The 18,458-nt window shown below is 35.8% G+C and overlaps 1 protein-coding gene across 1 annotated transcript in view; it reads left to right on the top strand.

Annotated features, from left to right (window-relative positions):
• MEIKIN (meiotic kinetochore factor) overlaps positions 1-18,458 on the top strand; it is a 55,322-nt gene that overhangs the window by 3,831 nt on the left and 33,033 nt on the right. Inside the window, exons 5-7 of the mRNA XM_011362454.1 lie at positions 8,434-8,571; positions 13,775-13,894; positions 16,166-16,205. Of these exons, the coding sequence (XP_011360756.1) occupies positions 8,434-8,571; positions 13,775-13,894; positions 16,166-16,205 (298 nt within the window). The remainder of the gene's footprint in view (positions 1-8,433; positions 8,572-13,774; positions 13,895-16,165; positions 16,206-18,458) is intronic.

The raw sequence follows: 18,458 nt of genomic DNA, 5'->3' as shown, positions 1-18,458 counted from the left end.
ACCTACATATTGGTGTAATTGAGTTATTTTTAAAAACAATTAAAGATGCCATCAGCATGCCAGAAATACTGAGGAATTCTTAAAAGCAGATGAGATCAGATTAATGAATATATCAAGAGCAGAGAAAAACCACTGCAGAGGTAAGAGTAGTTCTAGAGATGATTAAAATGCTTGGTCAATAAATGCAACGACAACAACAACAAAAAACTATAATGGAAGCGACTTTAAAGGAAGTGTCAAGGTGATGGATTAAGTACTACATTGTGGCACTACATGACCTGGTGTCCTTTCCACATTCCCTTCTCATGTTGAAAACACTGGCAGCTACCAGTACCTGTTGCCAGGATAAAACCCTGGGAACTACTCCCAAGCAAAGTGAACTTAGGGGTTGGCTCCTAAGGGTCAATGTTGGGGCTGGAGTGAGAAACAGAGGATAGTGTGAAGTAACTCCAGATTTCTGCAAGGATAGCGGAGAGAGAAAAAAGTAAAAGAGGTAAATTATGCTTGTGCTTGTTAACCCCAGGACAAGGATATAGTCTGGCTCTCTGAAGTGGGAATTCTGATACAGGAGACTTCCAGTATGGACACTAGCCAGACAATTAGGGCAGTGCCCCCATGTAACCTATGATACCCAGAAAATAGAGGGGAATATCCCCATCTAGAACATAAGTTCCCTGAATGTCTCATCACTCTTCTAAAATCTCCAGAGTTAGGCTGCAGAATTTATACTCACTGCCATACAGAGACTCTCAAATAGAAATATGACCAGACAACCAGGAATAGCGAAACTTTTGAAGAAAACCAGTGCCATGGAAGAGAGGCAACAAATGCAACAAATGAAAGGACTAACACTAAGAAAATGGCAGAAAACTGTAAATATCTCTTTAGAGACAATAGGCCATTGAATTTATAATATAACAGCCTACTGTAAAAAAATTATAGTCCCTGGTAACTGAAAATAAAAAATTAAAAACTCAGTAAATTCAGCTGAAAATCAAATTAGCAAACCAGAAGATAGGATAGAGGAATATTTCCTAGAATATAGTGCAGATGAACATGGGAGGTGCCGGTGCCGAACAAATGCTTTTTTCTCCTTCTTTCTCTCCTTTTTTTTTGAGGGGGGTCTGGTTAAGTCCTACTTTTTCTTCCAAAATAAATTAAGGTGCCATCTCTCTGGGAAGCCTCTCCTGACTTCTCTTCTCTCTTTCTAGATGAGTTGTCCCATCCTGGTAGTCCTGTGACATTGTGTATACTTCTATCATAGGACTCAGAATAGCAGTGTAATTGTTTTTGTTGCTCTTGGCTATAAAGCCGTTGAGAATAAGCACTACTTTTTATCTTCCTATCCCATACTTGGGGCATAAGGTAGTTTCAGATGCTTATTGAGTGAGTTTTGTACTCTATTTAGAGAAAATAAACCATTTAACCATAATCAGTATTTTCTAATATCACTTAAATATATGATAAATGTCCTTGGTTACTAGATTTATCAAGTTGATGCGTGAAAGATATAAGGAAATAGAAAATAGATTATCTCTAATTTACGAAATAGTTGTATTTTGGCTTAACAGACAAAAGGGGGAGAGGGTGCCTAGAATAAGAACAAACAGAAGCAAACTGACTTAGGCAGTAGGTTCAGGAATTAGAGGATCACATATTTCTGGAGAAATGAGTATAGTATTGAAAATAGGAGAATTTTTGGTAATCTTTAGAAGGAGCAGTTAGATGCTTTGATCCCCTTCCCCAACACTGTGTAGCCAGGCAACCACTCTTTTTCCCACCCTGGCATTCCAGAGACATTGAAGCAGAGATTCTGGACTCAAGGGTGTTTTGTTGAAAACTAAAAGTGGGGGTGAGGGGAGGAGGGATAGGAATTAGTAAAGTCTGTATACTTACTGTTGAAACTGCTATTTGTTCTACTCAGGAAGATACACCCAAACTTGGAGACTGATGGGGTTATTTTGAAACTTCTCTGCCCAGGAGAGGACCTATATTCTGGCAGTAATGACCTGGTTCCTGTATAAATATCCATCAGTAAAGCTCACTACTTCCTAAACTCCACTCATGAATCCAGAGTTTCCAACTGCCATTTTAGTACGTCATTCTTGAACATTCAATAATTACCAGACATTTAAAAAAATAAAAGATAACAAATACAAAGAAACTTGAAAGACACAGACAATGCAAGGAAAAGAAAAATTTTAAAAGCCATATTTTTATTATTATCATCAGGATGATGAAAAATGTCTATGAAACAGATGCAGTCTACTTTAAAAAGGAGCATTCAGAGAACAAAAATAATCTTAAAAACAAAAATATTAAATCAGAAATATAATCTATGAAGAATTAGATGATGAATTTAAGGAAATATTCTAAAAGTTGAACAAACATTAAAGAGAAGATGAAAGATAAAAATAGCATTGGGGACACAACTCTAAGTATACGGAAAACCACCAAACTGTACACTTTAAAAGGTTGAGATTTATGGAATATGAATTTTATTTCAATAAAACTGCTATATAAAAAATAAAAATAATTAAATGAGTCCAGGCATTCTAACATCTTGAAAAATAGTAGTTTCATACACTGTAAACAGAAAGGAAATTATTAAACACTTAAAACTATATATCTTTCTGGAATTAAAAAGTCATGAGTGTACATACTGAAAGAGCCCACCAACTGCCTATTACAATGAATGAAGAAAGCCACACCAAGGCACAACATTTTGTAATTTAAAAATCCTCAAGACAAAACCTCAGTCTTCTAGAGAAGTAATTGTTGATTGCAAGTAAGCAATCAAGAATATGAATGGCATTGTACTTCTCAAGAGCAACTCCAGAAGCTAGAACATGGTAGAAAAATGCATTTAAAATTCTGAAGAGAACTGATTTTTCAGAGACAGGATAGGTCCCCACCCAAAATTTGGTTTGGAATTCTACACTGATGATGCCACCCACATGCCAAGAGGGAATGGAAAGGTTTATTACTCATGTAATGAGGCTTTCTGGAGAAGAGGGCGTATCCCAAGCAGGACTGTAAATGACTTGAGAGAAAGGAAAGGAGACTGGGTTGGGGTTTTTATGTGGTTAGAGGATGGAACTGGGATGAGTTTTCCTGAGCATGTTTTTAACTCACTACCATTATCAAAAGATGGAGCACCAGGGCTTTCTTACCATCTTGCCCAGATCAGGGGCAGAAGGGGAAGGGGGAACAGTAAGGTTTAATCTGTCAAACATCAAAAAATGGAATCAGTCTTTTTAATATATTAGTCTAGAATTCTGTACCCAGCCAAACAATCACTCAGGTGTGAAGAAAGTATAAAGGAATTTTTAGACAGGTCTTTCATGCACCTTTTCTCAGGAAATGAAGATACTCCAACAAAACCAGAGTAAATCAATAAAGAAGAAATCATGGTATCCAGGAATCAAAGACTCTAATAGAGGAAAAATGTGAAAGAATTTCTTAGGATAATGGTAAAGGGAAACCTTCAGAAGACACCTGTGCAGCATGTCTAGAGGACAACCAATCCAAATTTGAGCAAATGTATTGAGATCTCTAATTGCAATACTTTTTTTTTTTAAAGGAAAAAATAAGGAAAGAGAGAAGAGGCGAAAGAGACAGAGAGGGAGGAAGAAAGAAAAAGAACAAGGAACTGATAATCTGGTTTTTTTTTTTTAAGTACTGAGAGGAAATTTATACTTTTTCAAGAAAGGAGATGAAATAGTGTTAGGTACTTAGAAAACTAATTTAAAATTAGATAATTGACTCCAAGAAAAAACAAAAACTTGTAGCAAAAAGGTGATTGATATAGCTCATAGTACATGGCTCAGCTGTAAATACATTTGTAGTCATAATAATAGCATTGTTGCATACATTTAATTTAGAAATATAAAGGTAGATATTAAAAGAAACAGTTAATAGACTAAGTTAAAAGTAGTTGTCTCTAGAGGATAGAGAATTAGGGAGTGGTATGAGACAGATTGTAGTTTTTGTTAAAAATGTATAACTATTTGACTTTTTAAAACTATAGTATAATTTAATATAAATGTAATTTTAAATGCATTTATATTTATAACTTGTGACACCATGCACAGCCTTCCACTGATAATAGCCATGCCACATTTATTTATTTTCTCTACCCAACAACCCAGAAGATGAGCCTGAGGCTTTCCTAAATTCTGAGTCTGAGTTGAGTTCTGAGGTTTAGTGGAAAGGATGGCTCTCCTGTGAGTGGTATTCATGGAATTTTGAGAGATGGAAGGCAAGAAGAGATGTAACAACATGTGCATGGAAAAGGACAACGATAGAGTGAGAAGAGTAGAAAGTAGCAAGTATAGGGATAGGGCACTCTAGGGCAGCTGGAGTAGGGGAAACAAAAAGTACTCAGAGGGATAACCTACCTCTGACATCTGGTGAAGAAGGATGGTAGATTGGGTCAATCAATCTCAGTGTTGCAGTGGTAGCAGGAGGAAGTGGCCAGGTGGGAAAAAGTTGTCAGCTTTAACGAGGGGATTGGAGTAGGAGAGAAAGGTGTAATGAGTTCAAAGTAAGAAAGACAGTTCTCTCAGGTAGATAGTGGATGAGCAGAGTTAGGAATAAGTCAGCTCCAGAGCAGGAAATAACAGGTTTTTAGAGCAGTGCTCCCCTTTAATCCCTTAATCCCCACCCCTCCAGTTTCTATTAGTCTTGACCTCTTTTTGTCAAGTTGGAAGTGTTTAATAAATGCTAACTAACTGTAGTAGAATATGTTTTCCCTTTTCTTACTAAACCTTCTGGTTCTTTTAGTACTAAATTCTATCCCTATAATTTATTGGAAAATTCTTCATTCTAGTCCACTCTCACAAAGATGACTTTAAGGTCTCTGAGTCTGGTAGGTTCTCTGTTCAAATATTTTGCCCATTTTCTTATTGAGATATTTGTTTTCTTAATATTGAGTTTCAGAGTTCTTCATATTTTAGATTCCAGTCCATTTGCAAACATTTTTCTTAGTCTGTGGCTTGTCTTTTTCATCTTAACAATCTCTTTTGAAGAGTTTTTAAATTTGATGAAGATCAGTTTATCATTACTGTCATTTTATGATTCATCTTTTCAATGTTATAACTCACTCTGTCATGAAGATTTTCTCTTCTGTTTTATTTTGTAGAAAGTTGTGCATTTTGAAGATTTACATCTAGGTCTATGATCCATGTAGAACTAAATTTTTTATATGATGGAAGGTATGATTGCAAGTGTTTCGTTTTTGCTTTTGCATATGGTTATCCAATTGTTCAGCATAATTTTTTAAAAAGAATATCCTTTCTCCACTGAATTGCCTTTGCGCCTTGGTCAAAAATCAGTTGTTCATATATTTGTGAGTCTTTTTTTTTACTCTAGTCAGTACTTTTGCTCTATCTTTGTTTAGGCTCATTGTTTTTTAAATGGAATAACTAGAATCACTCTTCTCAGCTAGTTAGCTTATAATCAGAGGGTTACTTACATATAAAACTTGGATTTTTAAAAAATTAATAGAAATTTTTATTTTTCAGTTATAGTTGTTTCAGGTGTATGACATAGTGATTAGATATCTATATAACTCACAAAGTGATCACCCCAATAAATCTCGTGCCCCTCTGACACCATACATGGTTATTACAATATTATTTGCTATATTCCTTATGCTGTACTTTCTATCTCCATGACTATTTTGTAACTACCAGTTTGTACTTCTTAATCCCTTCCCCCTTTTTCACTGGCCCCACTAACCCCCTTTTCATCTGGTAATCCTCAAAATGTTCTCTGTATTTATGAGTTTGTTTCTGTCTGTTTATTTTGTTCTTTAGATTCCACATATATGTGCAATCATATGGCATTTTCTTTTTCTATCTGACTTGTTCCATCAGCACACTACCCTCTAGCCCCATCATGATCTTTTTCCATCCAATTACTTTTATTCTGTATGTGTCTTTTAATCTGAAATGAGTCTCTTGTTGGCAGCATATGTAAGAGTCTTGTTTTCTTATCCGTTCAGCTGCCCCATCTTTTGATTGGAGCATGTAATTCTTTTTCATTTGAAGTGCTCGATGATAGATATGTAGTTATCGCCATTTTTTATTTTAGACTTTTGATACAATTTTTTTCTTCTTCTTGAAGAAGTCCCTCCAGCATTTTCTGTAATACTGACTTGGTGGTGATGAACTCCTTCAGCTGCTTCTTGTCTGAGAAGCTTTTTATTTGTATTTCAATTCTAAATGATAACTTTGCTGGATATAGTAATCTTTGTTGTAGGTCCTGGATTTTCATCACTTTGAATATGTTATGCCAAGCCCTGCTGGCTTGTAAAGTTTCTATTGAGAAATCGGCTGATGGTCTTATGGATGCTCCCTTATGTGTAACTAATTGCTTTTCTTTTGCTGCTTTTGGCCTTTTAATTATGGTGTGTCTTGGTGTAGGTGTCTTTGAGTTTGTCTTGTTTAGAACTCTCTGAACTTTCTGGGTTTATATATCTATTTCCCTCATCAAGTTAAGGAAGTTTTCCATCATTTCTTCAAATAGGTTTTAAATTCCTTGCTCTCTCTCTTCTCCTTCTCGTACCCCTCTGATGTGAATGTTGTTATGCTTGATGTTGTTCCAGAGGCTTCTTAAACTATCTTCATTTTGGGGGGGATTCTTTTTTCTTGTTGCTGTTCTGATTGAGTGTCCTCTGCTACTCCATCATCTATGTCACTGATTCAATCCTCCGTTTCATCCACTCTGTTGATTCCTTTGAATGTACTCTTCTCTCAGATATTGTATTCTTCATTTCTGACTGGTTCCCTATTATGTTTTCCATCCCTATTTTCATCTTTTTAAAATCTCTTTGATAAAGTTCTCACTGAGTTTCTAAGTCCTCCCCTAAGTTCCTTGAGCATCTTCATAACCAGTGTTTTGAACTCTATATCTGGTATACTGCTTGTCTCCATTTTGATTAATTCTTTTTCTGGAGCTTTTTTCTGTTCTTTCATGTGGAACATGCTTCCTTGTCTCCCCACTTTGGCTGCCTCCCTGTATCTGTTTTGATGTGTTAGGTAGGGCTTCTTAGTCTCCTGGTCTTAGTAGAGTGGCTTTCTGTGGGAGGTGTGCTGTAGGGCCCCTTGACACAGACCTGGGAGAGGTTCAACTGCAGGCCAAGTTCAGCCACAGCCTGTGCACCTCTGGGGCCACCTGTTAAGAGTCACCAGGCAATTTGCATATGACTGATACTCATGCTGGGCTTATAGGTGCCTCAAGGGGCCAAGTCAGAAACGGAGGCTGGCTGCCACTAGTGCAGGGTCTAGGGCTGCTCAGCAAGAGGTACAGGACACACCAAGGCCAGATGCTGCTGCTTTTGGTTTTGTGAGCCTTTGAGAGTTTTTATGAAAGTTCTCCCCAGGAACCAAGATAGCCTGTTGTAAGGAATAAATCATGGAAGTAGCTTTATTGGGCCCACAAGTTGGAAGAGGCAGAGTCTCAGGGAATACCCTGGGTAGAGAAACCTGTGTTATCTAGGTTGATGGCACCTGTGTCTGCATGATGGGAGCGGGGAGGGCTCAACAAAGGAACAGTGGCTTCTGCCTGCACCTCTGTCCGGGAGCAAGGCTCCAGCCCTTGCCCTGATACCCAGCAGCTCAGTGTCTCCCTGTATGTTCCTGGCACCCCTTGAGCAGTTGCCCCAGCGCTGGAGCTCAGAGTGAGCAAGTCCATTAGCAAGTAAGGCCAGGCATTGGTCCTTTAAGAGGAAGGTCTCTGCTTTCCACAACCTTCTGTCTCACTTAGCTGCAACCTTCTCTGGTTTTCACAGCCTGAGGTTGTGGAGACTTCTCTTCCTGGCACTGGATGCAGAGCGCAGTATGCAGCCAGGACCCCTTGCTCCTCAAGTAGGGGAAGCTCTGCAGACAGCATAACCCTCCCGATTCTCGATCACCACACACGATTGTGAGACCGGGCTGTTTTGCCACTCCGCACCTCCTACCTTTTTGAGGGGAACTGTTATTTGAAGTGACCTAGTTTTAGGGCTTCTGTTCAGCCAGACCTCTGGCATCTCCATGTGTTGGTTGCTGTATAGTTATAATTTTGGTGTGATTGCTAGAGGTGACATGTACAGCCTCTACCTTCTACACCATCTTGAATTGTGTCTCAAAACTTGGATTTTTGAGTCAAAAATCACAACTGAGCCAAAGTAGGGGAGGAATTAGTTATAAAACTATGAAAAATAATAGAAAAGGATTATAATGTATTTTCTCTATATTAAAATCATAATTATTGTCTAAGATTGAAGTTAAAATGATTTACAAATAATAGCATGCCTTTTCAGTTGTATGTGGAGATAATGTTACATTTTTAGCATACTACTGTACATATATTTCTACAAATTTGAATTCTTAGGATTTCAAGCTTGTTTACTATTAAAACATTTTACTCTTTTTGTTTATTCTACAGGACTAAGTTTGCAACATGATATTACCAGTTCTATTCTGAGCTATTCAGTCACAGACTCTTATACAGAACGCAAAAGTTCTGAGGAGAATTTAAGTAGCTTCTCATCACCTGAACTCTTCAGAGGATCAGATTATTTTGGTGAGAAAATAATTTCAATCCAGTCATCATATTTTTCAAATATTGTTCCTTTGTCTATTATCTATGTAACGGATTTTTTTTTTTTTTTTTTTTGAGAAGGTGTGCTTGTCTTCCTCACCAAAACCTCCTTTTCACTCTTTGGCTTTGGAGTTGGTCATGTGACTTGCTTTGGCACTAGGATATCAGTAAATAAAACATATGCAAACCTTTGAAATATGCTTACATGGTTGGACTTGTCCTCTTACACTTTTGCCATCATGAGAAGAATATATCTTAATTAGAATATATCCCATTCAGAAAAGGACCTCAGAATGAGAAGTGCAGAGCAGAATAGCCCCAGGCAAACTGTAGAGCACAAAGAGCTGCCCCAGTTGATTATCAGACCTGTAATATGAAGCAGAGCTGTGCGAGCCAACCAGAAGACATGGGAATAAGAAATAAATGCTTTCACTTTATGCCACTGAGATTTTGAGGTTATTTATTACACAGAAAATTTCTTTGGGTACTATATTGAACACAGAAGAAGGGTAATTAAATTAAATTGTACATTCTAAATTGCGAGGCCTGATCACCCAATACCTGCTTGTTCCTATCCCAGCCCTATAGCCTGTTTCTCTGCTCAGTTTCCAGAAGACTGGCACCCAGACTTGAACTTTCCAGTCAGGGGAATGGAAGATATTTTCCTGAGGAATCTGAGCAACCCTAAAGAAAAAAATCTAAAGATATTGACCTCAGTAGTTCTTCAATGAAACTGACAAGAACACACAAATTTTAAAAAGAATCGAACAGAAATCAAGTAAACTAACTATGTGACAAGCCACAAGCAGGCCACTGAAATTCCAGAACAGAGAGCCAAGGATCACCGGACTTCTGAGGAAAGCCTCTATTATGAAACAGATCAAAACGAAGCAAAATACGGGAGTGACATCAGAAAGATATTGGAATAGGAAGCCCTGTACCCTCCTTCCCTCATGGACACACCAGTTCAACAGCAATATATGTATTAATTCCATTTGTGAGAAATCTAGAAACAAGTTGAGGAGCTTCTGAACCCCACGCAAGAATGAAATAAGCTACATCAAAGCCAGAAGGAAAATTCAAGACACTTCTTACCATAAACACTACCCTCAGCATAGTGCCTTATAGTTGGCAGCAAATTCCCAGCTCCCAACTTCTCCCTGGAGAAGGAAGGAAAGGACTGAGCTATATGTCAAATATTTTAAATTTTCTGGGAGCTACCCAAAAGATTGCATACTGTCTTGCCTGTTCCAGAGTGCTGATGGGACCTTATATACTCTAGAACCCTGATGGGTGCTGAGAACAAAGATAGTAGTTCAGTCTAGCATGCAAGTATTCACTAGATCTCAGCTTCTCTCTGAGAAGGGGAAGAGTTGGACTGTGTGTTGGACATTTTGGGGGGCTGCCAAAGGAAATAGCTTTCATATCACTTGTCTCAGAGCACTGATGGGACCTGGTATACTCTAGATAACCTGGTGGCTACTAAGAATAAGGATGGTGGTTTGAACTAGGAAGAAGGTTTAAGAGGATACCAGAATTTCTGGTTGGGCTGTTTGGTGAGAGTGTTCTGTTTGAGGGCAGTCCGTGAAGGCTATGAGAGGTGGCTGTTTTTTCTAATTTGCAGATACTAACACAAAGAATCAAAGAAAAAGAAGAAACAAGGAAACATAATCCAAAAAAAAGGAACAAGATAAAGCTCCAGAAACTGACCATGATTAAATAGAAATATATAAATTATCTAACAGAGAATTCAAAATAATCATCATTAAGATGATCAGTGAGCTCAGGAAAACAATGCTTGAAAGAAGTGAGAATTTCAAGAATGGAGTAGAAAATTTTAAAAAGAAACAGAAATCTTAGAGCTAAGGAATGCTATAACTGAACTGAAAAAAATAAAGGGGTTCGACATTGGACTAGATCAAGCAGAAGATAGAACTAGCAAACTCAGAGACTGGTCATTTGAAATTATCCAGTCAAAAGAACCTCAAATAAGATGAACCCAAGAAATCTACACTGGGATACATAAAGAAATTGTCAAATGTCAAGCAGAGAATTTTGAAAGCATCAATAGAAAAGTGACTTAATGTGTACAAGGGAACCCCCATTAGACTGTCAATGGATTTCTCAGCAGAAACCTTGCAGGCCAGAAGGTAGTGGAATGATTTAGTCAAGGTGCAGAAAGCAAAAACCTGTTAACCAAGAATACTATAACCAGCAAAACTATCCTTAAAAAATGAAGACGAGATAAGGACCTTCCTAAACAAAAGCTGAAGGGATTAGTCATCACTAGATGTGACTGACAAGAAATGTTAAAGGGAGTTCTTCAAGATGAAACGGAAGACTCTAAACAGCAGCATAAAAGCATATTCAAAGCATAAAACTCCCTGGTAAGTGTGTAGATAAATACAGAATACTTAATATGGTAACAGTGCTATATAAATCACTTTTAATTCTAGTATAAAATTTTAAAAAGTGTTAAAAATAACTACAATTATAAAAATGTTAATGGGTATATAATATAAAAGATGTAAATTGTAACATCAATAACAAAGTGTGCATGTAGAGAGAAGTGAAAATAGAGTTTTTGTGGATGATTAAAGTTGTTATTAGCTTAAAAATAGACCATTAAAACTATGTTTTATATTTAAGGTCCGTTGTAAGCACAAAGTGAATACCTATAGAAGATAAACAAAAGAAAAATAGAAATTCATCAAAACATCAATATAAAAAATCAATAAAACATGAAAATGGCAAGAGAGGAAAAGAGGGGCAAAAAGACTACAAAAACAATTATAGAAAACAATTAACAAAATGCTACTAGTAAGTCCTTTCCTATAATAATTACTTTAAATGTAAGTGGATTAACCTCCAATCAAAAGACAGTGGCTGAATGAAATAAAAAAAAAAACAAGATCCAGCTATATACTGTCTGCAGAAGACTCACTTTAGGTTTAAGGACACACATATGCTGAAAGTGAAGGGATAGAAAAAGACTTTCCATGCAAATTGTGACCAAAAGATAACAGAAATGGCTAAACTTAGGTAAAATTGACAGTAAGTCAGAAACTGTCACAAAGATAAAGAAAGACATTGTATAGTGATAAAAAGGTCAATTCATCAGGAACATATAACAATTATAAATATGCACCTAACATCAGAATATTTAACATATAAAGCAATCACTGACATAACTTATGGCAGAAATAGGCAGCAGTAAAATAAAGGACATTTCAGTACCCCCGCTTTCAATAATGGATAAATATCTAGATAATAAATTAACATTTCTTGATTTCAAAATACATTGTAAATTATATTTTACAGTAATTATAATAGTATGGTATTGGTATAAAGACATATAGATAAGTAGAATAGAGAAGTAAATCCATGTTTATGTGGTTACCTGATCCTTGAAAAGGATGGCAAGAATACACAATGGGGAAATAATAGTCTCTTCAACAAATGATGTTTGGAAACTGGTTATCAACATACAAAGAATGAAATTGGACCCTTACCTTACACCATACACAAAAATCAACTGAAAAGATTTAAACATAAGACCAGAAACTAAAACTCCTGGAAAAAACACAATAGCCAAGAGCAGAGACAATTTAAGTATCCATCAATAGATCAATCGATAAAGAAAATATGATATATACATATAATGGAATATTATTCAACCTTAAAAAAAAGTAGGAGATCCTGCCATGTATGACAACATGGATGAACCTTGAGGACATTATGCTAAGTGAAATAAGCCAGTCTTGGAAAGACAAATACTATATGATTCCATTTATATGAGATTTCTAAAATAGTCAAACACAGAAGTAGAGAATAGAATGTTGGTTGCCAGGGCCAAGGTAGAGGGGGAAATGGGGAGTTGCTATTCAACAGGCCTAAAGTTTCAGCTATGCAAGATGAATAAGTTCTAGAGATCTGCTGTACAATATCGTACCCATAGTTAACAAATTGCATTATACACTTAAAAATTTAAAAGGATAGGTCTCATGTTAAGTATTCCTACCACAATAAAATAAAATATTAAAAAGTAAAAGAAACCAGGCAGAAACACAAGGAGAGGTAGATATTGAAAAAAAGTCTTCATTGAGATAAGAAAATATATGCTGCATCCATTAAATAGGAATAAGATGCTATAAAAAAGGGACTGTTGAGAGAACAAATACAGTAGCAGAATGGAAAACTCTGTAGAAGGGTTATAAGATAAGTCTGAGGAGATTTCCCAAAAAAAAAAAAAGAGAAAAAAATCAAAGAGAAAAGATTGTAATTTGGAGAAGAAAGATTAGTTAGAGAAGTAGTATGCGAAATCAATATCAAATAATAGGAGTTTGAGAAAAACAGAATGAAATAAACAGGGAAGAAAATTATCAAATATATAATTCAAGAACATTTTCTAGAGCTAAAGGATATGATTTCTGGGTTAAAAAGGCCCACAGTATGCCTAGCACAATAGATGAAAAACACCAAGATAGAATATTATGAAACTTCAGAACATCAGTGAATGGAATAAATAGAAAGGATTCATACAATTTGATGGAGTTTGGGATTAAATAGATAAAACAATACAGAGAAAACCAAACAAAAGGGCTTTTCTGACTCCAGGAAAAACAAAAGGTGGTCATGGTATACTACACGAATGAATAGCATTTTTATAGCAATTTACCATCATAATGTCTACATTGAATGTTGATCTAACTAAATATGTGATATAATAGTATAAGGGCAATGGGAAGTGTGGGAAAGATGGGAGCAAGGGGATATAAGAGAATAGCTTCATTATTCCATAGTGGAAAGTCAATGGAAAGCTTAAAACTGACATCAAGTGATAGCAATATGTTATTTAGTGATATGTTAGTTAATGGGACACAGGTATGAGTTATACATAAAATATGAGAGGCAGCTCCCATGTGTGCTATCTGTCCCTTACATCAATAATCTTCATGAGGCAAAAATCTGTAAAAGAAAATGGATTAAAGCACCAGTATAAGTCAAAGATTATTTACTATCCTGATGCCATCAAGGTTTGTCTTTTTTCTCTCTCTTACCCAAAACTTTCTTCAATTATCATAACTGGGTATGGGCCGGGGACCTAAGTTGGAATGGGTAAAGGTAACCTGCCACTTGTGTGCTGTTGTTCAAAGTTTTGTGCCATTTCTCACTGCTTTTTTAGATTGGGAGTGTCCCAAGTTGGAGGAACACATGCAGTACAAGAATTCCACTCTTTTGGATACCAGTAAAGCAGTAGCAATAGAGAAGGCACCACAGTTTTCAAATCTGTCTTCAATTTTAGGTGAGTTTTCACATTTTTTTTCTCATATCACAGGGAACCCCACCCCTCCATCACTTGATTAAGATAGTGTCTGCTGGTTTTCTCTATCAGAAAGTTACTAGTTTCTCTTTCTAGGTAATAAATATCTAGAAAAAGACATTGAAATTCTATAAATCTTGTCTCTCCTCAATCTTTCGTTCACTGGTATTACCAGTTGTCAGAGGAACTTGACAACAGTTACTGCTGTGGTGTTCATCTGATGGTGCTTTTTCTACTTCATTCTTTCCTGTTATATTTATTAATTGGAATTCTACTGTAAAAGAACTGTCTCTTTTCTGCCATTTATTCAGTTATTTATATCAGTATAAACTTGTGTATTTTTATTTTATTGGTTAAAACCCAATACTTTTATTATTTATTTACTTATTTATTTAATTCTAGTACACACATAAAGAAGTGTTAGAATTGTTAAGCCAGATCTCTGTGAGAAACACACTTATTAAATAGATAAAGCAATTATGTATATTTCTTTTTGTCTTTAGCATTACAGCATCCAATCAAAATACTATTTTCCAAAGTTACATAGGTTAGTTCTTTTCTTCCTCTCCCTGTTGAGTACAGTTGTTATTCACTTTTCTTTTTAATTTAATACAGGCATACCTTGTTTTATTGCACTTCACTTTATTGTACTTCACAGATGTTGACGTTAGTTAATAAAATTATATAGATTTCAAGTGTACAGTTCAATAATACATGATATGTATATTGCATTGTGTTATTCACTTAATATAGTTAGATTTATGTGTTAGTGTTGGATTTAATTTTTGGTTCCCCCTATCCCGTTTTGTTTATTTATTTGGAAAAAGGGAGCTATGTGAAGGTATGTGAAACATTACTATGGTTCTAAGAGTCATAGCTATACAAAAAAATATTCTCATCAAAGTATTGCTTCCTCCTTCTTCCTTTCCGGATGGCAGTATTTCTAACAGTGTATGAAGGCCTTGTCTTTTGTGTTACGTTTAATTTGGCAACTTCTTTGCTGATATAAGTGCCCCCAAGAAATAGTTTCTCTTTAGCAAGTATTTCAATTAGGTTCTTTGTCCTCTGCAAATGAAAAAAAAATCTGCCTCAAACTATATTAGGTTTAAAAGGGCATTTATTACCACATGTACTTGAAAAATTCAGTAGTAAATTATAGGCACATACAACTTGATCCAGGGTTTCAAATGATATCAGCAGGGCCCAATTCCTTTCCATCTTTCAGCTCAGGATCCCTTTGTGTCAGTTATACTCTCAGCCAAGATCCCTTTCTGTAGCAACCCTTTTTAGCTCCAGGCTTATATGCTCACAGCCTCACAGTCAATGGACTAAGTGCTTCTTTTTCCCAACGATTTGAATAAAAGTCCTGAGTCTTACACATTGGCTTAAATTAATTCATATGCCTATCCCTGAATAAGTAATTTTGGCCAGGACGATAAAGGGCTCTTACTGCATTGAGTCACAGGCCATGTCTGGACCATCCAGAGAAAAAACAGGAAACTGTTATCAGCAAAAACAGAATAGATGCTGTTCGATAAGTATCCACCACAGTCCTTTATGTTTTTGGAACCTCTCTTTCAGGGAAATGGTTTGCAAGTATTGGAAGGCACCATTCACTTCACTTTCACTTCACTTGGGATTTTTAATTCTAACTTAATGTAAGCAGAGTTCTGCAGCTGCTGAGGGTTATAACTCAGAAGACTACACCATAGTCCTTTACGTTCCAAGTAATAGCCTAGTGTACCTAAGCAGTAACATGTTGACTGGTAGGCATTCTCTTGACTAATCGATCTAACATGTATCTATATATTTAGTTCTAGACTAAGAGCCATGAGACCTGAGTTTAAGTCCCAGGTACACAGCTGTCAGCCTTACAACTTTATTAGTTTTATTTTTCTTATATGTAAAATGGGGATAGTAAAATGGTGTTTTCTTCACAGGGTTTTTGTAAGAATTACGTAAGATAATAGAGATAAAAGGACTTCAAAAATTACAAAGAACTATCCAAATACAAGGTGGTAGATTCCTGCATGTCATGAAATTTTTCAATAATTTTATTTTTGTATTTTAAAAATATTTTTACTAATTAAAGTGGCAGACATACATAAAAAATATAAAACAATAAAAATAAAAAATAATCTGTACTATCACCATATATTTTAGAGGAAATATTTATTTTTACTTAGAGTAATTTTAGACTCTGGTCTGTGTTTGAATTGTATTTCTGATTGGTTGGTATTTTTCCTTTCCTAGATACCTCTTCAGAAGACTATGAAAAACAACATAGAAAAATGTAAGAACTAGTATTTTAAAACTTGTGCTTTTCAAAACCCTGTGTTCTAGTAATTATATAGAAGATGTGATTGTTGGCCCCAAATTCAGGTATTCATTTATTCAATATTTGTTGAGGACTCACTATGTGTCAGAACTGTTCTAATTGCTGGAGATACATAGTAATGAGTGAAACTGATTAAAAGCAAAATCTCTGTCTTCCTTGAGTCCACAGTCTAGTTGGAAGATATGAACAATAAACAAATAAGCAAGTAAATTTATACTGTTCTATATGGTGATGAATTCTATAGAGAAAAATAAAGCAAGATAGGGGGCTAAAGAGTATTGGGATGGAGGTTTGCTATTTTAAGTAGTGTGGTGAAAGAAACCGTTGTCGAAAAGGTAGAATTGGAGCAGAGGCCTAGAGAAGACAGACACATTGTGTAAGTCCCTGGGGAAAAGAGCATTCCACATGGAGGGTATGGCTGGATCAAGACCCTGAGGCAAGAAGGTTTAGGCTTCTCGAGTGGGGTGAGGGAAGAGGAGGGAGGTAGGGGATGAGGGAAGAAGCAGGAGACCAGATCATATAAGGGTATTATAGATGAGTATAAGTGAATTGGTGAGCCTTTGAAGAATTTAGAAGGATGCTATGATATGACTTATGTCTTAAAAGAAACACCATGACTGCTGTGTTGAGAATAAACTATAAGGAAACAAAGAATTAGGGAGATTATAGTTAGGAGACTATTGCCTAATCTGTACAAGAGATATGGTAAGATGTGGAAGAGTAGAGGTAGTGAGAGGTCAGACTTTGGGTATATTTTGAAGGCAGAACTAACAGGATCTGTTGATGGACTGAATATTGGAGTATGAAAGTACTCAAGGCTGACTCCACAGCTTTGTCTTGAGCATCTGGAAGGACGGAGTTGCCATTTATTAAGATAGGGAAGACTGAGGAGAAACATATTACTGGGGAAAGATTGAGTTTGATTTGGGGTATGTAAACTGAAGGGTAAGGCATATGTGAGAGAGATGGTATGTAAATTCAAGGACGTGGTCACAGTCTGGATCATGAATGGCTTAAAGGCTTGGATTTTTGTTTCTTTCTGAATGTGATGGGAACCTCTGAAAAATTTTCAGTAGTTCTATAAAATATAATGACATTTTTTAACACCTTAATCTTAAAAGATTGAAGGAACTTATAAAAAATTCATAGAAGTTTAAAAACAGTCAGTAGACATATAGAAAGTGAAAAAGCATTCTATAGAATGGGAGAAAATATTTGCAAATCATGTACTTGATAAGGGACTTGTATCTAGAAGATACAAAGAACTCTTACAACTCAACAATAAAAGGACAAATAATCCCATTTAAAAACAGGCAAAGGAACTGAACTGACATTTTTCCATAGAAGATATATAGACGGCCAGTAAGCACATGAAATGATGCTCAATATCTTATCCATTAGGGAAATGCACAATTCAGTAGGCTACCACTTCATATCCACTAGGATGACTATAATCAAAAGACAGATAATAACAAATGTTGGATGTGGCGAAGTTGGGACTTTCATGCATTGCAGGTGGGAATTTGAAATGGTAAAGTTGCTTTGGAAAATAGTTTGGCAGTTCCTCAAAATGTTACACATGACCCAGCAATCCGCTTCTAGGTATGCATGCCTAAGAGAAATAAAAACATATGTCTACACAGAAACTTGTCCATGAATGTTCACAGTAACTTTATTCATAATAGCCAATAAGTAGAAATAACCCAAATGTCCATCTACTGCTGAATGGATAAATAAAAGTGGTATATTCGTAATGGAATATTATTTAACAATAAAAAGAAATGAAATTCTGATATATGCTGCAACATGGATGAACCCTACAAATATGATGCTAAGTTAAAGAAGCCAGTCATACAGGACATATATTTTATGGTTGCATTCACATGAGGTATCTAAAATAGACAAATCTATAGAGACAGAAATCAGATTAGTGGTTGCCCAAGATTGGATGGTTCGGTAGGAAATAGGTTTGACCACTAATAAGTACAGAGTTTTTTTGGGGGGGTGATGAAATGTTCTAAAGTTGATTGTGATGATGGTTGCACAACTTTGTGAATTATACCTTTTAAATGGGTGAATTATGTAGTATGTGAATTATATCGATAAAGCTATAAAAAAAAAAAAAGGACCAGAAAAACCCCAAGGAAATATAATTTTTTCCTGTAATTTTTTTTCAATTACAGTTGACATTCAATATTACTTTTTTTA

Source organism: Pteropus vampyrus, unplaced genomic scaffold (genome assembly GCF_000151845.1).
Source record: "Pteropus vampyrus isolate Shadow unplaced genomic scaffold, Pvam_2.0 Scaffold74, whole genome shotgun sequence".
Taxonomy (NCBI): Eukaryota; Metazoa; Chordata; class Mammalia; order Chiroptera; family Pteropodidae; genus Pteropus; species Pteropus vampyrus.
This window is presented reverse-complemented; position numbering and strand designations above follow the sequence as displayed.